The sequence below is a fragment of the Marmota monax genome, unplaced genomic scaffold, assembly GCF_021218885.2.
Source record: "Marmota monax isolate L192 unplaced genomic scaffold, Marmota_monax_Labrador192_F-V1.1 WCK01_AAM20220418_F8-fsc00155, whole genome shotgun sequence".
Lineage (NCBI taxonomy): Eukaryota > Metazoa > Chordata > Mammalia > Rodentia > Sciuridae > Marmota > Marmota monax.
In genome coordinates, this window is record NW_026694554.1 from 3,377,866 (window position 1) to 3,403,189 (window position 25,324).

Genomic DNA, 25,324 nt, shown 5'->3' on the forward strand with positions numbered 1-25,324 from the left:
CTAATTAGATTACTTATATCTAGAGATGGTTTAGATTATATGGGAAGATGTGTGATATGAAAGCACCATGCCATTTTATTTTAGAAACTTGAATATCTGTGGATTTTGGTGTTCTCAAAGATCCTGGAACCAATCCCCCATAGATTCTGAGGGACAACTGGATTCAGTAAATGGACTTTATTACCCCAGCCACTCATTGGCAATATAAGTTTGACTCTTCTTTCAGTCATTAGTCTTCACTTAAGTCTGGCCTCTTCTCCAGTTAAGGTTGGACTGGGGACTTGGGGTTTGATTTGAGTAACACCTGAAAGAGTCCCCATTTCCAAGTTAGTTCCCATTTACTAACATAGCTAAAGTCTGACTGTTTCCACTTCTCTAATGCAAACATTCCTGGGAGACATAACACATTTAACTGGGATTTAGTCCTTGACCCCATATATGATTCCATTTACCAACCCTACTTTTCCTCCTCATGGAAATAGGCCAAAGTAGCTGGTTTATCAGATTTGAGGTGGCAGATGCAATGGCAGAAGTTCAAGAAAAAGCAAAGAATGTCTTTTCATTTCTTCATTCCACAAATATTACTGAGATACTGCTATGTCCCAAGCACTATGCTAGGAACTGGGGATATAGTTGTGACAAGGACTGACACCATTCTAGGCCTTATGGAGTTTTCAGCCTAGTGGAGGTCAATAATCAAGAATGGTATAAAGATAAGTAAAGTCACAACTGTAATCAGGGCTAGGGTGCAGAGAAAAGGGAACACTTACACACTGCTGGTGGTAATGTAAATTAGTACAGTCATTATGGGTAATAGTATAGAGGTTCCTCAAAAATTTAAAAATAGGGTTGAGGGTGTAACTCAGTGGCAGAGTGCTTGCCCAGCATGCACAAGGCACTGAGTTCAATCCCCAGTACCAAAAAAAAAAAAAAAAAAAAAAAAAAAGAGCAATTTAAAAATAGAACTACCACATGATCCAGCGATCTCACTACTGGGTATATATCCAAAGGAAATGAAATCAGTATTTGAAGAGACATCTGCATTCCCACGTTCATTGCAGTGCTATTCACAATAAACAAGAAATCAAGAAATGGAAACAACGTAAATGTTCATCAACTTGGGCATGTCATTTAACCTCTTGTCTGTCACTTGATCACTTTAATGATTCAAAATGTGTGGCACAAGGCTGGGATTGTGGCTCAGTGGTAGAGTGCTCAACTTGCATGGGTGGGACCTGGGTTCGATCCTCACCACCACATAAAAATAAAGGCATTGTGTTGTGTCCATGTACACCTAAAAAATAAATTTAAAAAAGTGTGTGGAGGGCTGGGGATGTGGCTCAAGCGGTAGCATGCTCGCCTGGCATGCGTGGGGCCCGGGTTCAATCCTCAGCACCACATACTAGATACTAGGTATTCAGTAACAGTTCCCTTAGGGTTTGGTTTTGGTTTGTTTGTTTTTTTTAAAATACTTATTTTTTAGTCATAGTTGGACACAATACCTTTACTTTATTTATTTTTTTATGTGGTGCTGAGGATCAAACCCAGGACCTCACACATGCTAGGTGAGCACTCTACCACCGAGCCACAGCCCCAGCCCCTGTTTGGTTGGTTTTTATTTTGGGGATTGAACCCAAGGGCACTTCACCATTGAGCTACATCCCCCCTGCCCATATCTATCTATTTATTTATTTATTAAATAATTTTTAGTTGAAAATGGATCTTTTATTTATTTGTTTGTTCATTTGTATGTGGTGCTGAGGATCAAACCCAGGGCCCCACACATGCTAGGCAAGTGCTCTACCACTGAGCCACAACTCCAGCCCTTATTTATTTTATTTTGAGACAGGGTCTTGTTGAATTGAACTTGGGATCCTCCTGCCTCAGTCTTCCAAGTTACTGAGATTACAGGCATGCACAACCCCGCCCTGCACCTTCATTCTTTTATTTTTTTAATGTTTTTTTTAATTATAGATGGACACAATGCCTTTATTTTATTTATTTATTTTTACGTGGTGCTTAGGATGAAACCCAGTGCCTCATATGTGCTAGACAAGCGCTCTCCCACTAAGCTACAACCCCAGTCCCTCTTCATTATTTATATAGTAATAATACTATTTATATGAACACTTATTACTTTAATCATCCCAGTTAATTATCAAGACCACTGTCTGAGGAAGGTGTAATACTAGGAAGCAGTACTAGGAGTAATACTAGTACTAGCAGTACTAGGTGTAATACTAGGAAGCTTGTTTATTGATGAGATAATTAAGGGTCAAATAAATTGCAGCTGGACCAAGGACATATACTAAATGGTTGATCTGTCATTAGAACTTCTCTTTTTCCAATTATTGACACTGGAATGGGTGAATGATGGCTAGTTGTTCATAAATCCAGCGGTTGGGCCTTTTTTACTATGTGGCTTAAGACTGGGTCTTGAGGGCTGGGGATGTGGCTCAAGCGGTAGCGTGTTCGCCTGGCATGCGTGCGGCCCGGGTTCAATCCTCAGCACCACATACAAACAAAGATGTTGTGTCCACCGAAAACTAAAATAAATAAATATTAAAAAAAAAAAAAAAGACTGGGTCTTGATGTTAGCTGGTGATGAAAGTCTTCCTAATTTTCCCCTGAATTGGAGCACTTTGCTGCCCCCTTGTGACTCACCAAGTTCCTACCTCTGGGTTCTGGTTCACAAGAAAAAATTAACTCCCTTTTCTGCTACAACTATTTCCCTCCAGGAAAGGAGTTACCCTAAGAGAAACAAAGGAGCCCAGCGCCACCATGGTGTAAACTTGTAATCCCAGCAATTTGGGAGGCTGAGACAGGAAGGATTGATTGTAAGTTCAAAGCTAGCCTCAGCAATTTAGCCAGGCCCTAAACAACTTAGTAAGACCTTGTTTCTAAATAAAACATAAAAAGGGCTGGGGGTGTGGCTCAATGGTTGAGTGCTCCTGGGTTTAATTAGTGAGGAAAACAAGGGGTGGGGAGGAAGCAAAGGAAATAGATGATTGAGGTTTACTTCTGTTACTGGTTTTGGTTGTCTAGTTTTTTGGGTTTTTGTTTGTTTTCGTTTTTGTTTTGTTTTGTTTTGTTTTGGTACGAGGGATTGAACTCAGGGACACGCAATCACTGAGCCACATCCCCAGCCCTATTTTGCCTTTTATTTAGAGACAGGGTCTCACTGAGTTGCTGAGTGCCTCACTGTTGCTGAGGCTGGCTTTGAACTCACGATCCTCCTATCTCAGCCTCCCAAGTCATGGAATTACAGGCATGCTCCACCACACCTGGCAATAGTGTTTGGTTTTGTTTTTGTTTTTAATATAGAGCAAAAAATATAGGTGTCTCTTACAGTAACTAGGGGTTTCACAAGTTGTGCCTTTTTGTTTTGTTTTTTGTTCTGGGGCCTGAACCCAGGGGGTGCTTAACCACTGAGCCACATCCCCAGCTCTTTTTATTTATTTATTTTTTAATTTAGAGACAGGGTTTCATTAAGTTGCTGAGGCTGGCTTTGAACTCATGATTCTCCTGCCTTAGCCTCCTGAGTCACTGGAATTATAGGTATGTACCACCATAGCTGGTGGGTCAGGTCTTAAGGGATAAGCAAGAGCTTCCCAGGCAAACTAGCAGGTGGAGGGGCATCCTGAACAGAGGGAACAGCACGATCAAAGGCAGAAAGATATGATGGAGCATTGCAAGATTTTAAGCTGGGAGAGCAACATGATCAGGTGGATTAGTTATTTGATTCAATATGTGTATGGCACCTGCTGTGCTAGGTAGTGGTGAATGCAGCAGTGAAAGAAAAAAGTCTCTAAACTCATGGAGCTTACATTCCAGCTGGGAAGATAGACATGGAGGCAATGAATATATAGTATGTCTTTGGATGAAAATAAAGTAGGGGATGGGAACAGAAAGGAAACCGTGCTGTTTTAGACAGGGTGGTCAGGGAGGCCTTCCTGCTCAGGTGGCATTTGAGCAGGACTGAACAAAGTAAGCTCCCGTAGGCTTCACAGATGAATGGGGAAAGGCAGAAGCAACTGCAAGGTGCAAAGACCCTGAGGTGAGAGCATGCTTGGAGTGATCAAGAATAAGAGGTAGGGTCAGGGAGGACTGGAGCAGCATGATCGAGGATAGGGTTGGGCAAAGCTGATATAACGTGGGGAGTGAGGTAGCAAAGGACTCGGTCATGTTTTCTTGTAGGGCCTGTGGGCCAAGGCAAGAAGTTGCGATCTCATTTTAAGAGAGATGGGAAATGTTTGTTGACACTGTTGTTGGGATGTAACAGGAAAAGGAGGAATTAGGATGATTTGAAGATTTTCTCCAAGCAACTAGAAGGACTCAGAGTAGTCATGCTAAGTTTGAGGAGTCTGTTAGACCTCCAAGGGGAGCTGTTGATCAGGCAGCTGAGTGGCAGGTATCTGCAGAGGGAACAGGGATCTGTTAAAGATCTGAGACCCATTAGACCTTAAGACCTGCAAGGAAGTGAGTGCATGAGAGAAGCAATAAGAAGACAGAGCCCAGTGGATCTCCAAACTCCAGATGCTAGATGGAGAAAGCAGGAGCAAGAGAAGGTATTGAGGACTGATGGGTGGGGTGGGGATATCAAAGGAAAACTAGGAGCTGGGTCTCCCATAGCCAAGAGAAGCAAATGTTGCAAGGAGGATGGAGTCTTGAATCATGTCAAATGCTAACGAGGCTCAGAAAGATGAGGGTTCAGAATTCCCCATTGGATTTGACAGCATGAAGTAAGGCCATGGATGGCCTTACCACACCCTAGCTTCCTGGGTATGCCACCTATGCAGTCGGACAGGTCCCTACTCTCAGCAAGGTCCTGCAATTGATCTAATGCTCATCTATCTGTGAGGTCTTGAAATTCTTTTTTTCTTTTCTTTTCTTTTTTTTTTTTTTTTTTTTGGTGCTAGGGATTGGACACAGGGCCTTATGCATGAGATGCGAGCACTACTACCAACTGAGCTATATCCCCAGCCCTGAGGTTTTGGAATTCTTTAATCTTATTTTATTTTATTTTATTTGGTGGGATTCTTTTTTGGGGGGGTCTTTTTTTGGAACTGGGGGGTCGAACCCAGGGCTTTGTGAATGCAAGACAGACACTTTGCCACTGAGCTACATCCCAGCCCCAGGTTTTGGAACTCCTTTTTTTTTAATATTTATTTTTTAGTTGTAGTTGGACACAATACTTTTATTTTATTTATCTTTATGAGGTGCTGAGAATCAAACCCAGGGCCTCACACATGCTAGGTGAGCACTCTACAACTGAGCCACAACCCGAGCCCTAGAATTCTTAATAAATTTTGCTGTGAGTTAAATATGGACAAAAGTTCTGACCAATGAGAGCAAGGCATACTGGCATACACCTATAATCCCAGCAACTCAGGAGGCTAAGGCAGGAGGATTGCAATTCCAAAGCCAGCCTCAGCAATTTAGCAAGGCCTTAAGCAACTTAGTGAGACCCTGTCTCAGAATAAAAAATAAAAAGGGCTGGGGATGTGGCCTGGGTTCAATTCCTGGTACCAAAAGAGGAGGGCAATCGGAGGTAAGGATATAGAGACTTCTAGAAAAGAAAACTTGAATTCCAAGTGTGAGAAATAGAAAATCTGTTGGTCCATTTTCAAAATATTATTCAGCCTTAATTGCATGAGAAGTAGCCCTTTCCCTTTTGCCCACCCCAATTCTAAAATTAGCCAATCACGCAGATTATACCCCCAAGTCCTCCAATCAGGGTGAAGGGCAGTGCCGCCTTAGGTATATCAACCAGGAACTGGGGGCTGGAGTTGTGGCTCGGTGGTAGCGCACTGGCCTGGCATGTACAAGGCATTGGGTTCGATCCTCAGCACCACATAAATGTAGAATGAAAATATTGTGTCCATCTAAAACTAAAAAAATAAGTATTTGAAAAAATAATAAACTCAGGAGCAATTGCTAGCCACTTTCTATCAGAAGTAAAGTTTGTTTTTTTTTTTTTTTAATCTTTACAATTTTATTTTGTATACACATTTGCTCTAAATCAGTGAATTTCTAGGCCTGGTTCAGGTAACTGAAGGGCCTTTATAAGTACTTTATATTGTCTAGACCCAAGGTATGCTGCAAACATAGTCTGAAGTAAAATGGGAAATAACATCTTTCTGAAGATAGGCTTAGAAATTTTAATCCAGTAAGTTAAGGTGTTTCCTTTCTCTGGTAGCAGGGCTGATTGATACCTGGCTGCTAGGCCACCATTTATAGGTATAGCCAAGAAAACAGGGTACAGACCTCCTAAAACTAAACCAACAAGTCCACCCCGTGTCACAGTACAGGTTTCACAATTCAAATCACCTGTACTCAAAGGTAAACTTACAAAACCTTTGAAAGATGCATTTGCTGTCAAAAATGGGAGCACTGCCATTGGTAAGCTAGCAGCTATTCGGGCCTTTGTTACATGCAAGACACGCCGAAAAAGACTGTTTGCTATTAGGCCACAGAGAGCAGCATTAAGTCCAATATATGTGGATCCATGTTCAAGTAGATTCCTTTCTGCTTCTGGTAGTAGTTCAATTTTTCTGGCTATGATATGAAAAATTGACTTTTCCTTGATAGTATCATGTGGTTTATGATTTTCCATCTTGACCCTGCTGCTCTCCTCCCAACAGCTGGTGCCTCCCCAGTTCTAACACGCCGGGGCTTAACCTTTACTCCGTTCCTCCAAGCACAGCCATCTTCTGAGAAGTAAAGTTTTGCCTTGCCCACCCACTTTGATTTCTTGCAGCACCTCGGTATTTCTAACACAGGGAGTGTAGCTGCAAAGGAGGACACAGCAATGAGATGGTGGGTAGATGGGGATAGGACGTCCAGAAGGCTGAGGTTTGTGAAGAGAGGAAACATTGCAATGTGTTTGAATATGGATCCCACGGCTGTGGGGGCTGGAAAAAGTGTGGTATGGATAATGCCAGAATGGGATGGGGGGGGCACTTGTTCAGGCTAAGTCCTTGAGTACTTCAGAGGAGAATCAAGAGCAAATGGTATCTGTTCCCACAAAAATACATCAGCCTTTTGTGGCTTAGTTGAAATGGCTGCGCTCATGCCACACAGCAGCAGCAACCCTGTGTTCACCAACACTGTTCATCATGGTCTTGTGTGATCTTCACAGAAAGCTTATGAGGTAACAAACTCATTCTTTTCATGTCCATTTTCCAGATGGGAAAAAGGAGGCTCGGAGAGATAAAGTGAGTGCCTTTGGTCACCTAGGCAGTGACCAGCAGACCCAGGACTTCAATCACACTAAGGTCTTTCCCACTGTCCTTGGCAGTCTCTTTTAGTCAGCTTTCAACACTCAAAGGGAGGAGTAGTAAATCCCTGAGGCATGTCCACTCACAAGTGTGGAGATCAATATCTCTGTGGTGGGGGTGAGTATTCCTCTGGCAACAGTGATCCAGAACAAGTTCTTGGCTGAACTCCCTCCTCAGAGTTGGCCAGCTGGCAGCCAGCCAGATTCACAGAGTGAACCCATTTGGAGCCAAGAGCCTTGCAAAGAGAACTGCAGGGCATGGGGTCCAACAAGCTCAGACTGTGTGCTTCTGTCCCAGAGAAGAAAACCATGTGGACATAAGATAGAAGCATAGTCAAGGGCTGCCCCAAGAAGCACTGGAATCCTCAGCTGGGCACAATGGCGCACACCAGTAACCCCAGCTGCTCAGGAGGCTAAGTCAGGAGGATCATGAGTTCCAAGCCAGCCTCAGCAGCACCTTGATTGAGTTCAAGGCTAGCCTGGGTAACTTAGTGAGACCCTGTCTCAAAATACAATAAAATTTTAGCAAAGGGCTGGGGGAGTCACTCAGTGGGAGAGTACTTGCCGAGAATGCATAAGGCCCTGAGTTTGATCCCCAGTACTGCAGAAAAGAGAAGCACTAGAATCCTTGGCCTTGCTGCTGGACAGGATAGACAAAGGGAGCATGTGGAAGAGTGCCCAGGGGCAGCAGCTATCTTGTTCAGACTACATCTGGGTGACAGTTTGAATCGCTGTTGAAGGAGGGAAGTGACAAGCTGGGCTGAGTAAAAGGAATGGGATAGGAGGGCGGCCCAAGCTCTGGAGAAAATAACACATGAACCTATCTTTTGTGACAGTGAACTGAGCGGAGAAATGTCACTTTCAGGCCTGGAAATGGTCAGGGAAGCATAATTATGATTCCTGCCATGGTCCCTTCTTCATCTGATACTGCAACATAAGGTGGCCAGACTTGTGCCAAATAATTTGGGAACAAATAGCCTTGATACCAAAACTATTTGGTGGGGTTTAGCCACCAAAGTCAAGAGTAAGAGTCCAAATTCTCCTGTGAAGAGGAGCTGAGGTGCCCAGATGCTAGACAGGGGGTAAAGGAAGGGAAGAGCCAGCAATTGCCCTATGGGGCACCTGTCACACAGTCCATCAGGCAGCAGAGAAGAGAAGCCAGGGGGCTAAGTGGCCCCATGTACAGGAGAGGAGGGCTGGAGACTGCTCTCTGAATGGCAACTAAAGAAAGTAAGCTCCAGGGAGAGTGGCAGATGTACCCATGGCCAGCCAGAGAGGTCACAATCAAATTAGAATTAAAACAAACAAAAACCTAGCTTCCATTAAATGAGGTTTGGCAAATCTGGAGCACTGTTGCTTTGTGCTGTCTTAGGAGGAACTGCTTTCATTCCCAGGACAATCCTAGCATCAGGTGTAATTATTATGCATCCTCTGTAGAGATGAAGAAGCCAGAACCAGAGAGAAATGAGGGGTTACATAGATAAGCCTGACTTCAAAGCCCATTCCATTAATTCTCCCCTGCAAGGTTGTCACAGCCATTAAATGAGACAATATAAATGATAATAAAAACAATAGCCTCTTTGTATTGAGCGGCCTACTATGTGCCAGACATTGCTCTAAAAGCATTTAACACAACTAAGTCATTTAACCATCCTTACAACCCTGCTGAAGTAGGTATTATCTTTCTCTACCAAATGAGGAATTTCATTCGTGTAGAATGAGGCTGAGGGCAATGCTTTTGCAAATTGCCCAAGGTCATTCATCTGGTAAAGTTGAAACCTGAACCCACACAGGTGTCTCCAGAGCCTGTATTCTTAACCACTAGGCCCCACCCTGCAGAGAGACTGGCCCTCTGAGGATTCTTTTGATGTAGCAGGAAATGAGGAACCACAAGCGTGGGACAAAAGTTTCCCCAGACAGAGTGTGATACAAGGGGGCTGTACCTCTAAACCAGCTCTGTTATTTAGAGGCCTGTTCCCAACTGTTGGGGCAACTCTGCCTTAAGCTTTGGGACCATGGAAGGAGTCTGTGCAGCCAGCAGTCAGCAGGAGGACCCAGGCACATGAGCAAGGCCCAGGTTAAGGATCATGCAGGCTGGTGGGAGAGAGAACCAGGATACAACTCTCTGTCATTACTTTGCTAAGGGCCTTCCATAGACCCCATCAAAGAGCACTGCCCAAGGTGAGGGTTTGAGGCATTGGCTTGAAAGAGAGGGTGACAAGAGTTGGGGAGGGCTGTCCAGGCCTTGGAGAAAATGGGGCATACACTTGTCCCTTGGGACAATAAACTGAACAGAGAAATGTCACTTCTAAGCCTTTAGTAGTAGTGAGTTGGAGAGAAGGCAGGGGCAGTTCATGGGCAGCTTTGGCCCCACTGATGAGAAGAGAACTCAAGAAATGAAGCACAAGCCAGAGGCAGGAAGATCCATCCTCTGGGATCTGTTGTCCTTACACTGACAGAATAAAAAAGGGAGGGGCCTGGGAGTATAGCTCAGTGGTTAAACACCCCTGAGTTCAATCTCCAGTACAAAAAAAAAAAAAGACTGCCAGAAGGTTCAAGATATGTTAACTCTGATCCATTGTATTCCATCCCCCATCCTAATCAAGTGAGAAAGTGATTCATTCCAGCCCCTAGCAGGGAGGATTCCCAGGACAAGTCTATATGGCCTGAGGCAGCCTGAGCCTGACTGTCACCCTCATAATCACTATTCTTTCAGCTGCAAAATCCAGACTTTAAATCACAAAGAGTTCAGCTTCCCCCAACACAAAGTCTACTCCATGAGAAAAACCCTTTTTGTTCCTGTAGTTTACTGCTAGGTCTCCAGTTCTTCCCAGGGTGCCTATGCTGTGTAAGCATCCTGTGGGATGTGCTGGCCCCAGCTCTAAGGATGGCTTTTGGCACTTACTGAGTCCCTCAAACTTGTTTTATTCACTTCCCAGAAATTGTTAAAACATGTAATTTTTTTTTTCTTTTGGTACCAGGGTTGGAACCCAGGGGTTCTTAACCACTGAGTCACATCCTCAGCCCTTTTTGTATTTTATTTAGAGATGGAGTCTCACTAAGTTGCTTAGGGCCTGGCTAAGTTGCTGAGACTGGCTTTAAACTTGTGATCCTCCTGTCTCAGCCACCTGAGCCACTCGGATTACAGATGTGTGCCACCATGCCCAGCAGCATATAATTTTTATTCATTCATTCATTCATTTTTGGTAGCAGGGATTGAACTCAGGGGTGTTTTACCACTTCCCCAACCCCTTTTTATATTTTAGAGAAAGGGTCTTGCTGAGTTAAATAGGGCCTCACTAAATTGCAGAGGCTAGCCTTGAACTTTCAATCCTTCTGCCTCAGCCTCCTGAGCCACTGGAATCACAGGCTGCACTGCTGCATTACCGCACCAGGTTAGAATATAAAATTTTTAATTGATTCACATTTATTTCTTTTAAATTCCACAAAAGTAATATGAGAATACATTTTTCCTGGGGGGAAAAATGAAAACGTGATGGTGTGACTAAATTCTCCTTTGACACCCCTGCCCCATTCCTAAGCCCCTTGGGAAAGCCCTAGTAGCTATAACCCCAGACCCTTTTCCATGCATTTACATCCCCTCTGCATGTCTAGATACATATACAAGGGTGGTTTGTGGATTCTTTAACATAAAATTAGGTCACAGTATTCTTTTAAAAAAAAACAAAACGATTCTTTTACCTTTATTTTATTTATTTATTTTTTATGTGGTGCTGGGGATTGAACCCAGTGCCTCACACATGCTAGGCAAACAACCTACATTTGAAGAAAGCAAAGAAATATGGAAGCTTTTTTTAATGACTAGCATCTTAGTTTTTATTCACATCTGCATTTTATGTGATTGTGCAAAATCAATGTACTTCCTGGGAACAAGTGGTGCATGCCTTTACTCCCAGCAGCTCAGGAGGCTGAAGCAGGTTGATCACAAATTCAAAGTCAGCCTCAGCCACTTAGTGAGTCCCTAAGCAACTCACTGAGACCCTGTCTCAAAGTAAAAAAAAAATATAAAGGGCTGAGGATGAGGCTCAAGGTTTAAGTGCCCCTGGGTTTAATCCCTGGTACCCCTACCCCCCAAAAAAGTAAAAGTGTTGGGGGAGTACCATTAAAATAGAAGAGAGGAAAGTAGAGTAGAGGAAAGGGATTGAGGGAGAGAGAGAGAGAGTAGAGAAACAGGAAAAGGGAAGAATGGTTGAATGAATCTGACCAAACTATCCTGTGTACATATGTGAATATACCACAGTGAATTAAGAAAAGGAATTTCATGATTTTATTAAAAATGTGGTACTACTTCTTATTAACTTAAAAAAATACTTGGATCATATCACTTTTATGTATATCTGCAAGGATTAAGCGCTCTACAACTGAGCCATAATCCCAGCCCTAGGTCAAGGCATTTTTATTTTTTAAATATTTTTTTTAGTTGTAGATGGACACAATACCTTTATTCTACTTTGATGTGGTGCTGAGGATCGAACCCAGTGCCTTATCATATGGGAGGCGAGCACTCTATCACTGAGCCATAACCCCAACCCGGTCATGGCATTCTTGTTCTGCAACTTGTGTTTGTCTGGGAGATTAATGTTGACCGAGCCCCTCACCAGTGCCAAGCACTGTTCTAGGAGCTAGAGACACCCAGTGAATGAAACAAAATCCCTGCCCCCAAATAAGCACACATAAAACACATAGTGTACCAGGTGATAACAAATGCTAAGGAGAAAAATAAAGCAGGGACAGGAAAGTGGGAGAAAGGGAAGGGCAGGGGAGTTGCAGTCAGAAATTGAATGATCAGGGAAGGTCTCACCAAGAAGAACTCAGGAGAGTGAGGGAGAAAGCCAACCAGATATCTAGGGAAAGAACATTCCAGGCCAGGAACTTGACTGGCATGTTGGAGGAAAAGCTGGGAAGTTAGCCTATGCCTAGAGCAGAATGAGGGTGGGGAAGGGTAGTTGGAGATGAGGACTTTGGCTTTTGCTTTGAGTTAAATGCAGCCATTGGGCAGTTCTGAGCATAGGAGTGACATGACTTGATTTATTATAATTACCATTTTTTTCAGAACTGGGGATTTAACCCAGGAGCACTTTATCACTGAGCTATATCCCCAACCCTTTTAATTTTGGAGGGTACTGGGATTGAACTCAAGAGCACTTGACCACTGAACCACACCCCAGCCCTATTTTGTATTTTATTTAGGGACAGGGTCTCACTGAGTTCCTTAGCAGCCTCACAGTTGCTGAAGCTGGCTTTGAAAACTCCATCTTCCTGTCTCTCAGCTCCTGCTGCCTGAGTTCCCCTTGAGTTCTCACGGGATTTAGACAATAGATTTTGGAGATAGAAGCCCAGTGGATTTGGATTTGGGCAGAGAACGTGGATTTGGGCAGAGAACGTGGATTTGGGCAGAGAACGTGGATTTCCCCAGAACGTGGTTGTAGACGGCTGGTGTGAGTTCGGGAATAAAGAGTTGCTGTTTGAATCTAAAAAAAAAAAAAGAGAGAGAGAGACTGAGGCAGGTATGGTGGCACATGCCTGTAATCTAAAAAAAAATTAGGCCAGGTGCAGTGGCACACACCTGTAAACCCAGTAACTTAAGAAGCTGAGGCAGGAAGATTGCAAGTTCAAAGGCAGCCTCAGGAACTTAGCAAGATCCTGTCTCAAAATAAAAAGGGCTGGGGTTGTGGCTTAGTGGTTGAGTTCAATCCCTGCGTGGTACAAAAAAAAAAGAGAAGAAGAAGAAGAAGAAGGAGAAGAAGGAGAAGAAGGAGAAGAAGGAGAAGAAGGAGAAGAAGGAGAAGAAGAAGAAGTTGGGAGACCATAACTTTAATATTCACTTCATAAATATTGTGTTTATCACAGTACTTGGCCCATAAGAAGTCCTCAGTGATTGAGTGTTGGCTTTTACAACATCCCCTGTATGAGTGATGCATAAGAGGCAATGTAACTAATTGGTTAAAAGCTCATACCTATAATTCCAGTGAGTTTGAGGTGGGAGGATAGCAAGTTTAAAGCCAGCCTAGGCAATTTAGCTAGGCCCTGTTTCAAAACAAAAGGTAAAAAGGGCTGGGGGTGTAGTTCATTGGCAGAGCACTTCCCTAGCATGTGTGAGGCCCTGGGTTCAATCCCCAGCATACAAACAATAAAAACAAAAAAGCATCAGGCAAACTTGGATGAGTTCCTACCAGAGTGAACACAGCCAATTATCTTCAATAGGCCTCAGATTTTTATCAGTCTCTTAGAGTTGTAAAGACTAAGAGAGATAATACACTTTATATCATGTGAACTATATCTCAATAGCTTTATTGAGATATAGTTCACATGCCATGTAATTAACCACTTTGAAGTATACATTTCGGTGGCTTTTAGTACATGAATGAGTTTGTGTAACCATTGCCACTTCCTAATTCCAGAACATTTTCAACACCCCAAAAGAAACCCATACCCATCATCTGTCACTCTCCCCCATGCCTACCTTGACAGCCATTTACCTATTTTCTGACTTAATGGAGTTGCCTTTTCTGGACATCGAGTGTAAATGGAATTGGAAGAGTCTTTTGTGTCTGGTTTCTTTCAGTTAGCATAATGTTTGCAAGGTTCATCCAGGTTGTAGCATGTGTCAATACTTCCATTTCTTTTCTTGTTATAGTTTGCAGTGCTGGGGATCAAACCCAGGGCTTTGCATGCTAAGCAAGTACTCTACCACTGAGCTACTTCCCTAGCTCTTCATTTCCTTCTATGGTCAAATACTATTACATCGTATGGCTATACTACATTTCATTTATCCATTCATGGATACTGATATCGTCATGTCATGATGGACATTTTCTCTGAATCTATTTTCTATTGCTAAAACAGAATTCCTGAGACTGGATGATTGATAAAGAATAAAGGTTTACTTTGTCTCATGGTTCTGGAGGCTGGGAATTCCAAGCACATGATGAGGGCCTCATGCTGCTTCAATTCATGGCAGAAAGTAAAAGGCAAGAGATACATGCAAAAGAGAAAAACAAGGGGTAGCCTTGCTTTATAACAACCCACTCTCAAAGCAACTCATGCAATCTCACAAGAACAAGAGCTCATGTTGGGCACGGTGGCGCATGACTGTAATCCCAGTGGCTTGGGAGGCTGAGGCAGGAGGATTGTGAATTCAAAGCCAGCCTCAGCAACTTAGCAAGACCCTGTCTCTAAAGAATATATAAAAAAGGGATAGGGATGTGCCTCAGTGGTTAAGCCCCCCTAGGTTCAATCCCCAGTACCAAAAAAGAAAACAAACCAAAAAAAAAAAAAAAAGAAAGAAAGAAAATTAACCCAGTCCCTAGAGAAAGGCATTAATCCATTCATGAGGGTTCCACCCTCATGCCTCAGATACCTCCTATTACACCTCACCTCTTGGATGCCATATTGAGGAAAGGTTCCAACACATGGATTTTTGTAAGACACATTCAAATCATAGCAATGGACATTGGATTGTTTCCCTTTTTTTGTTTTTTGTTTTTTTTTTTTTTTGGTTATTGTGAATCCCAGGGCTGCTGTGAACATTCATGTAGCATAATGCATATTTATTTAATGCTTGGCACAGGACCTCCCAGTCACTAAGTGCTCAGTAAGCACTCATTAGCCAGTGCTCTATTGGACAATCTGGGACACCAGATGACTGAATGTCAGAAATGGAAGGCTGAAGGCACTGAGGACAACATTCACTGCACAATTTTTCTGAGAGCTGTCTTTGTCCCTTGCACCTATATGCATAAGGCTGCATGAAACGGAGGGTCTGATTTATCACTTTTGAGCCATCTGGCTCTGGGAAAGTCCCTTAATCTCTCACCCTTCATATAAATTGGATATAAATACTGTGGTCTCTACATACCTCACAGGTTCACTGCTACGATCAAAGAGAGAATTTAAAATGTGAAACAGCTGGGAGTGGTGGTATGTGTTTGTAGCCCCAACATTGGGTAGGTTGAGGGAAGAGGATGGCTTGAGCTCAGCCTGAGCAACATTGTGAGATCCCACCACACCCCCAATACATGAAAGCACATTGAAAAGCATGAGAGTATTACTCTAAGCCTTACATATTACAGAAGCCAACTAACTCCTCTTATAATAGATAAATAAAATGAGGAACCACTTTGTACAGTTCACTATCTTCTCTCTTTCCAGATTGTTCACATTCTCTCCAACATGACATCTGGCCTTCAAACCTCAATCCCTGGTACTGGTACCTCCTTCCACGTAATTACTTAAGGGCCAGGGGTGAGCAGCCTGATTCAGGGTACAAGCCTGTATTCACAGCAAGGAAGGGCCTACCATGCCTCTTTCCTCCCAGGTTGAAACCTGCGTGGTCTTTCTGATTTCCTCAATTGCTAATTGGTTAGAGCGCCCTCTTGTGTCTGCACATGATACTACATTTGGCCTTTTCCAGGATGTGGCATTATTTTTTTTTAATCATCTTATTTCTATTTTTTTATTTGTTCTTATTAGTTATACATGACAGTAGAATGTATTTTGACATATTATACATACATGGATGATAAATTCCCATTATTCTGGTTGTACACAATGTAGAATTACATTGGTCATGTATTCCTACACGCACATAGGAATTCTTTTAATCCAAGAATCAATCAAATGTGAAATGGAAAAAAATTTTTTATCACACTCAGGGCTCAGGCTTGACCAATGGGTTCTAGTCAAGCAGTTTCAGCCTGAGTCTTAGGCAAGTTCCTGATTCCACTCAGCTCTGAAGATTTCTTTCTGTTCCCTGCCCACCTCATCCTCAGTCATTTTGAGCTCTGGTCACATGGTTCACATATGTGTCTAAGTGGTTCTACCACCTTCCACTATTCTGAGTTACCCAGCTCTCAAAATGATATAATTTTTTTCCTAGTGGTTATATCAGACCTGACTGAAAGACTGAGGAACAAAGTAATTCTGAAGTACTAGGAAAGAATTTGTGAAGTGTCTACTATATGATTTGGTACATAGTCTAAGGAAAAGGTATTCAATATTAGATCTCCTCTCAAATAGGAACCTCAAGGATGTTCCCTGAAGATTATGAAAGCCTGACAGATTTACTTCCCATTTTCCATACATCTTTCTCTTGCCCATTGGGCACTCATGGATTTTTCTGAGTCCATAAACCCCAGTGGCAAACTCCATTAGCAGACCGGGATACACAAGCCTTTGGCTTTGCCCTAGGGGCAGGTACCTGAGAAGTTGCATGTAAATTAAATTTTTTAAGATCAATTATAATTCCCCACTGACTTCCAATAATATTTCTAAGCTGCTGTCTCTCTATATCAAGATTGATTTCCGATGTACACTTAATACTTCAGCTTTAAGTTTCTGTGTCTGGGCCATCTCTTTGACTTTGGGAAAATGAACATCAATGAAACATTAAGATCTCTGTTAGTTCTTTTTTTTGCGGGGGTGGGTACTGGGGATTGAACTCGGGGGCACTCAACCACTGAGCCACATCCCCAGCCCTACTTTGTGTTTTATTTAGAGACAGGGTCTCACTGAATTGCTTAGCACTTCATCGGTACTGAGGCTGGCTTTGAACCCATGATCCTCCCGTCTCAGCCTCCAGAGCCGCTGGAATTACAGGCATGCACCACCATGCTCGGCCAAGATCTCTTTTAGTTCTAATAGTCCAGGATCTGTAAATAAACCCATAAAGGCATTAGAGAGGATGCTACTTGGACAAAACACCAGGTACTACCATCTGCAATGTAAATACCCAGCCCATATCTTTTTGGGAGGTCATTTCTGCAGCTCCCCCTGAACCCCTGGTACTGGGGATTAATTCCAGAGGTGCTCTACCACTGAGCTACATCTCCAACCCTTTGAATTTTTTGACAGGGCCTCACTAAGTTGTTCAGGCTGGCCTTAAACTTGGGTTCCTCCTGCTTCAGACTCCTAAGTAACTGGGATTATTGGTGTGCAACACCAAATACACGTCATTTCCAAGATTTTGAAGTGTGTCACTTCACTCCCTTGGAAGATTAGCAGACTGGAGGAGTAGTTCAGTGGTAGAGTACTTGCCTAGCATGTGCATGCCCTATGTTTGACACCTAGTACCACACACACACACACAAACACACAATGATGATAATGGGTAGCAGATACTTCAGGTAGCTGGCATCTGAGTTGTAAGTAGGTTCTATTTTCACTCTCCCTTTATCTCACTCCCTGACATCAAATTCCAGAGCCCCTCTCTACTGAAATAGAGATGGATGCTGGGGTGCTCAGGAACAGTGTATCCAACTGGTATCCTGAGGTAGAAAGTACTTGCTAAGTAAAATGAAATGAGTTTCTAGGGAGGCACTGTGGCTTTGGCCTCAAAAGAGTTAAGCGAGGGCACATGTGTCATGGGGACTGGCTGCCTTTACAGTCTTTGAACTGGAACCAGAGATATTATTAGTGCTGATAGGAAAGGAATTGCCTGCTTAGTGGTGAGGAAAATTAATAGTCCAAGCATTCTTCCGTGCTGCATTCTCCATGTTGGCATTTTGATTTAAAAAAATATTGCTGCAGCTGTTTGCATATTCTGGAAGTATGTGTGCATGTGTGTGGTTTGGTGTTTACAGATTTGGGTTTGTGGAGGGGAGTTCCCAGAGCAACGGAAGTAGCTGCTTGTCAGTTAGGGCTCATTTTGAAAATGAAAGCCTGAAAGTTTGGGGCCCATTCTGGGCCTGGTCTCTGAGGAGTCAGCAAAGACCAGGAGGTGGCTTTGGTCAGTTAGCCCAAGGAAGAACCCACTTAATCACTATTTTTTTTTAAAAAATTTTAGTTGTTGATGGACCATTAATTTATTCATGTATATATGGTGCTGAGAATCAAATCCAGTGCCTCACAGGTGCTAAGTAAGTGCTCTACCACTAAGCCACAATCCCAGCCCTAATCACTATTTTTTAAAAAGTTTTATGAATTGACCAAATCTGAGTTGCTTTTAGTATCCTGCAGAGTCAGTTTGAGGCAGGGATATGGGAGTGGGCATGGAGGCTCTGGCTGTGGATGCATCTTTCCAACATACCCATACACGTACCACATTTTCCCAGACTGTCAAATCACAACAAGGTAACAAATATTTCTTACTAGGTGCACAAGGATAATATGATATACTCATCAAAGTTTATAGTTTAATTGACATGTCAGAAGAGCAAGAGGAGAGAAATATAAAACAAGGCCACCTATGCTGGGTGCCAAAGGAGTAGTTGAAATAGAGGGTTGGGGGACAAGAGCATCACTCTGAGCCAGGGTAAACAGAGGCCTCCTGGAGAAGGCAGACACTGAGGCTGACCTTGAAAGACAGAGAACTTCACTAGACGGAAGCTATGAGGGAGAGAGTTCCTGGTAGAGAAGAGCAAGTAGAAGATCAGCTCAAGTTGGGGCAAACTGTCCATTTGGCTGGAATTTGGGGCTTGCATGGGTGATTTGCAGTTGATAAGCCTGGCTTGAATGCCAGTTCCTCTGTGCCAGAACAAAAGCTACTGCGTCACCTAGACCTGCTCTGCCACTTCCTGCTGGGTGACCTTGACTAAGTGGTCTAACCTCTTTGCAAACTGGGGATAGTAATGATATTTAGTTCCTAAGGTCATTAAGAGGATTAAGAGTTACCATATATAAAGCATCTAGCACAGTGTTTGGCACATGGTCAATGTTCAAAATGAATTACAAATGTATAAGCTGTCAGAAAGGTATTTAGAGCCCAGATATTTGAGGATCAAGGAGGAAAGCCTCTGACACCATCATTGGTGCCACTATTAGGCCCAGTTGGAGTGGGCTGCCTTGGTGAGAACTCCCACCCCATCTAGTCTAGACTGCTGGAATAGTCTTCTCGCTTCTTGCCTCTGCCTTTCCCAGAATCATCTTTATAACGCAACCTTAATCATAGCTGTGCCCTTCCTGGCTCAAGAGCCTTCTATGGACCCCTATTGCTCATAGACTGAACTCCTTACCATGGTAGGGTACATAAGGCAAGAACTATCATTATTTGGGGGAAGGGAAGAATAAAGAGGAGGCTGGTATTATGAGCAAGGTCAGGGTTGGGGTACAATTCCGCGGTATTGGGGAGGGGTGTTAAATATCCTTCTTTTTCAAAAGCCCGAGGCTCTGAATTTGCAGAAATAGTCCCTCGGGAAAGAGCAGGTAGCCTCTCTGAAGAGGGTGGGGCGTTCCCGTGGCGCTGGTTCGGATTCACCTGTAGCTGCTTCTCCAAGCCAATCTGGGAGTTAATGAGAGAGGAGTGGGGAAGAAGGCTGAGAGTGGAGCAGGAAGCCGCGGGGCGGCAGGGGAATACCCCTTCTCAGTTCCCTGGAAAGTCTTCTCTGAAGTCTCCGCAGGAATTCCAAGGCAGCGCCCATTTCTACCGAGAGGATCAAGGTCACGTAAAAGGCAGGGCAGAGGAACCCGAGTCACATGGGGCGACCAGACAGCCTCCCTGAATGCTAGGCGCAGGACAAAGGCTGCTCAGGAACAAAGTTCAGGGAGATTCCTGGAGAGATAAGAGGGAAGGGCGAAAGAAGTGGGTGGGAAGCGAGCGCCCTGGAGCTCAAAGATCTCGCTCTCCGAGGCCTTGTCTGGCGGCGAGCTCAACCCTCCAGGGAGGAGGCTAACCTCTTCTCCAGCAGCTGCCGGGATGCTCTGAACTCCGGCTACAAGGGCCACAGGCTGCCTCCCACCCCGCCCACGCGCCTGCCCTCCGCTGCCCGCGCAGTGCCGGAGGCGGGGCTGCGGAGCTCACCTGGCTGTTTGGGGCGGGGCCGCCCATGCCCCGGGGGTTCGGAGGTGGCTGTTACCCAGGGCGCCGGAGCCCGAGTTGCCTGGAGTACAGCTGGCCCTCCCTCCCCCGGCGCCCCCCACCGCCCACGCGGGGGCCTTCCCGAGCTTACTCCCTCCCTCCTTCCCTCCTCCTCCCCTCCTTTGCTCCCTCCCTCTGAGCCCAATTGCTCAAGCCGCTTCCTTCCCCACCGCCAGCGCCAGTTCCTCTCCCTGTGGGGCCCGGGAAGGGCAACGAACGCTAGACGCTGGAACGGCCGTGACACCAACTGTAAGACCATGGCCCAGCCCCGAGGGGTCGTGAGCCTGGCGCCCAAGGCCTCTCGCACGCGGACCGGGCAGAACCTGAGGGGCGCCCCGCAGCCCCGCCCCTCGAGAGTGGACCTCAGCAGCCTGGACAGGTACCGGGGCAACGCCGCCGTCGCCGCCGCCTCCCGGGAGTTCCCTTCCCACAGCTCGCTGATGCTCTCCGGAGCGGGCTCCGGGCGCAGGCGGGGAGCTCTGCGGGAGCTGCTGGGGTTGCAGGGGGCGGCTCCCGCAGGGTGGCTGCCCGAAGAGCGCACCGAGGAGCCGATCCCCGGCGCACCCGGAGGGCCAAGCGGGCTGAACGGCAGCGGACTGTGCCTGGAACCGCGGGAGCACGCGTGGATTCTGGCGGCCGCCGAGGGCCGTTTTGAGGTGCTTCAGGAGCTGTTGGAGGCTGAGCCTGGGCTGCTGTTGCGAGGCGACCCGATCACGGGGTACACCGTGCTGCACTGGCTGGCCAAGCACGGACGCCACGAGGAGCTCATTCTGGTGCATGATTTCGCCCAGCGCCGGGGACTGCCGCTCGACGTGAGCGTCCCAGGCAGCGGCGGCCTGACGCCCCTCCACCTGGCGGCTCTGCAGGGCCACGACATGGTCATCAAAGTGCTGGTGGGCGCCCTGGGCGCTGACCCCACTCGCCGAGACCACAGTGGCCACCGGGCTTGCCACTACCTGCCGTCCAACGCACCCCTGAGGCTGCGTGAGCTGTCGGGAGCGGAGGATTGGGAGACCGCACGCAGCAGCGAGCGCAGCAACGCCAACAACAACAGCAGCGGCAGCGGCAGCGGCAGCGGCAGCGCTGTGTGGACGCTGAGACGGACCCCCAGCGCAACGAGCGCAACAACCACCGAGACAAAAACCCGAGCCGCGGCTCCTCGGGCCAGAGAGAAGGACACTGCGGGCAGCCGGGTGGCACAAATCCAGGGCCTTTTCCGTCACCTATTCCCCTTCTTCCAAGATCGTTGAGGACGATGGAGACAAGAGTGCTTGGAGGGGCCGCGACGCTATGGGGAGGCCTCTATCCTTGGTTGTCCCAGGTCCCACTGAAGGAGAAGCTCCTGTACACAGCGTGGACCTGCAAGGGGCAGACCCCATCTGGGCCCAACTCAGGTACCTGCCCCAGGTTTGCTGCAGCCACTGGCCAGAGGCACCCAGGGCCTAGGGCAACCCCTGAGAGAGAGCCGAGGACCAAGTGGGCTACCGGACTGATTTAGGAACAAGGAGCGTGGTCACGTTTGGGAGAGGGAAAGTTAAGCTTTACAGTAGCCATGCTGGGCAGGCGGAAGCGCTGTTTATTAGGAAACATTCACTAGAAAAATGAGTTAAGATTGCAAACCATTGATGCAGAGGAACGCCTAACTGCCTGTTTAACTCTGCCATTAATGAATCTCGTGCGGGTAGAGGCGGTCTCTGGCTCTTGAGACTACCCAGGCCTTACTGGTACCTGTTTCAGTGTATCACGGATGACTTCTTAAGCATATTAAAGTGGAATGTTTTTTCCTTTCACATGACAAAGCTGTCCTTTGACTTTGTTTTCCCTTATTAACCACAGTGTGGGGGGGAGTGCATATGTTTGCAAGGGAGAGGTGGTCAACCCACAGCCACAAGCTAGTGATCCAAGGGCAGGCTCTGGGTCTCATTCTCAGAGCATATTGCCAGAGCTGTGCACCAAAGGGGCTACCTCTGTCTTGGCTCTGATGAGAGATACAGTCACCTGTGTCCTGAGCTGTCTTCAGGTCTGGCCTGGTGTGCAAGTCTCACCCTAGTGGACTTGTCATGTCTAGATGATAAAAAGGAAAAGTCTACAAATTTCTGATATTTCATATGAGTCATGTAATTTACTTGACTTGTGCCCTCCAATGAGCCACACCCACTGGCACTATTTTCCCCCAAGATACGGCTTTCCTCGCCCACGTCTTTAAAAAATCAAGTTTAATACACAAGTTGTAGTTTAGAAAATTGCTCCCATTCAGAAATAGCATGAATTAAACAGAACACCAGAGAGATGACTCAGCCTGAAAGGAGGGAAAAGCAGTTGGTGACTAGAGAGCCATGCTGCCTTATAGAACAGTGCACTTTAAAAATAGCACTGTGCCTCTGGGGGCTTGGGGAATCCTTCAACGGACTGTTACCCTCTCAGCCCAGTCCTCAAACATCAGGAGAAACAGCCATTACAGAATAGCCCAGAAATACCATGCTGATCCAAGTTTCCACCTCTTTCTGATGGGTCTGTTTGCCCCCTCTGTGCTGGAAACTTCCTTGCCTTTCTTTAATATCTCATTAGGTTTTTTGCACAGAATGATCCAAACCCTTCCTATTGCTGTTTTCAACCTGCCCTATGGCTCTAGAAACTACACCTTAAACATATTTACACAGGGTAATAGAGCATTCCTTTTTTATTTTTCGAAATAAATTTTTCTTTGATGGTTGAAGGGGGGATGGTGAGCAGTTCCCAGATTCTGGCATTTGGCATTGGCGTTGACATTGATATTAGCCCCCTCCACCCCTATGACCATTTTATAAGTGCTAACTGGCTGATGCAGGACTTTGCTTTCTGCTGCACCACCTACCCCCTTGACAGCTGCCAAGGTGGGTTGGGCTCAATGAAGGCTGTCAGGCAGGGCCTTCCTGCCACATGGCTGAGTCCTCAGGCTCCTGGCTTGGAAGGAAGATTAGTGTGTGCTGAGCATTTAAAGGACACTTAACAACAGTCATCCCCTCTTTATAGGAAAAGTCTGAAGCTAAACATCTTAACTTGGGCTGGAGTTGTGGCTCAGTGGTAGAGCGCTTGTCTAGCATGCACGAGGCACTGGGTTCAATCCTCAGCACCATATAAATGTAGAATAAAGATATTGTGTCCACCTAAAAATACTTAGAAATAAGTATTAAAAAAACCTTAACTCTTAGCAGATTTGGGGACCTGAGACAAGTATCCACCCAGCTCTTTCCAAAATGAAAACCAAGTCAGCTGGAAGATTCAAGAGTGGCTTTCAATATTTTTTTTTCCTGTAGTCAGCTATTTTTCCCCACAGATTTTTTTCACCATGTGATATGGCCTAGCCTACCTCCTCCATGTAAAATTGAGGTTTGGCTGCAGGGGACAGACTCCCATGCTGAAAACGCTCTGTGCCTAACATCAAGCCATTGGCATTTCTGGTATGCTTTTCAAGGCAAGACTGGTATGCTTATCCCAAGAGAAAGAACAAATTCCCTGAGAAACGTCTTTCTAGGGGAGTAAAGCAGAGTTAAGCAGATGATACAAAAGTACATTCTAGTGGCAGACAAGAAAAGGAAACAGAAGCTGGACTGTGAGATGAGCATGAAGGTTGGGGGAAGGGGGTGCTGAGGGAGCATTGAAGCGGGGCCTGAGCCAACCAGAAGTTCAGGAAAGCAGGGGAAGGTCAGGCCAGATCTGAAGTGCCAGGGGTGAGTGGGAGCTGGCCAATGGATATAACGAGAGCCAGGAATTGTAAGTCAGTCGGTTTGGCAGGAGGATGGGATCCGGGGAGTGGTGGATGGCAAGACTGGAAAAGTGGATAGGGTCCAGATCACGATCACTAAGGGTCTTGAAGGCTATGCTAAAAGAGGGAAATCAGATTTTAACCAAAAGGTAGCTGGCAGTCATGGAAGTTTCTAAGCAGAAGAGTAACATGAGGCTTTGGAAAATCACCCTAGCAGTCACATGGAAGATGGAAGCGCTGAGGGAGAAAACTGGGTGCAAATGCATCACAAGCCATGTATTTCTGGAGCATCACTTCAAGAAAAGTCATGCTTTGGTCTGAGACCCATATAAGGGCAATACCATTATGCTTTTCTTTCTCTTTCCTCCAAAGCCTGTGCTCTAATGAAGCTTACCTAGAAGCCCTATGTGTAAAACTGACAGTGTGGAGCTCCCCAGGTTGAAGGTAGGCTGAGATCTCCTCTCCCCATCTGCTACCTCTTTTTTTAGGGCAGGGTACTAGGGATTGAACCCAGATGCCCTTTACCACTGAGCCACATCCCCAGCCTTTTTTTTTTTTTTTTTGAGACAGGGTCTTTCTAAATTGCCGAGGCTGGCCTCAAACTTGCCCTCCTGCCTCAACCTCCTGAGTCACTGGGATTACAGGCATACACCACTGTGCCCAGTTCCCTTTTTATTTTTTATTTTGAGACAGTGAAATGCCATCTTTTTAAAACAAAGATTTTGTTTTGTATAAAGCATTGCCATTCAGAGATTCCTAGATTACAGGGCTGGGGATATAGCTCAGTTGATAGAGTGCTTGCCTTGCATGCACTTGCCTTGCATACACAAAGCCCTTGGTTCAATCCCCAGACCACACACACACAAAAAGGATTCCTAGATTACATGCTAAATATATGTGCATGCATATTGCATGCACCTCACACTAGCGGCATGGAACTGTTTCAGCATCAGTCTTTTTGTTGATGTTGTTTTGGTACCACAGATTGAACCCAGGGGTGCTCAATCACTGAACCACATCCCTAGCCCTTTTTATTTTTTCTTTTGAGACAAGATCTCACTAAGTTTCTTGCTGAGGCTGGCTTTGAACTTGGGATCCTCCTGCCTCAGCCTCCTGAGCTGCTAGGAGCCACTGGAGATTACAGGTGTTTCTCACCACACCTGGCCCCTATATCTATCTTATAGAGACAGATCACAGTGTCCCTAGAGCAAAATTTAAAACCACTGGTATAGTGGGAAGCAGCCTATCCTGGGTTCAAATCCTGACTCTACATTAGTGACCTTGAGTAAAGTATTCACCTCTCCAAGTTGTAGATTCAATCATCTATAAAATGGGAACAATACAATCTCCCTTGCAAGGATGTTTAGAGAATTCAAGATCCTGTATGTAGAATATATTCACATTGACACACAGAGAATAGTAAATAACAGATGTTTGAAGGAATTAAAAGGGGCTTACCAGGTGTTTGTGCTAAAGCTATTTTATC

General features: G+C 45.4%; 2 protein-coding genes across 2 annotated transcripts; one reads left to right on the plus strand and one right to left on the minus strand.

Moving 5' to 3' along the window:
* Nucleotides 1-5,976: 5,976 nt before the first annotated feature.
* LOC124076860 (transmembrane protein 126A-like) lies at nt 5,977-6,674 on the minus strand. The gene has a single exon (XM_046420939.2). It carries the CDS (start codon nt 6,614-6,616, stop codon nt 6,023-6,025), a length of 594 nt encoding a protein of 197 aa, XP_046276895.1. The 5' UTR covers nt 6,617-6,674; the 3' UTR covers nt 5,977-6,022.
* A 13,408-nt stretch (nt 6,675-20,082) lies between these two features.
* Sowahd (sosondowah ankyrin repeat domain family member D) lies at nt 20,083-21,892 on the plus strand. Its single transcript, XM_046420926.2, has one exon. It carries the CDS (start codon nt 20,351-20,353, stop codon nt 21,341-21,343), a length of 993 nt encoding a protein of 330 aa, XP_046276882.1. The 5' UTR covers nt 20,083-20,350; the 3' UTR covers nt 21,344-21,892.
* Nucleotides 21,893-25,324: the final 3,432 nt, after the last annotated feature.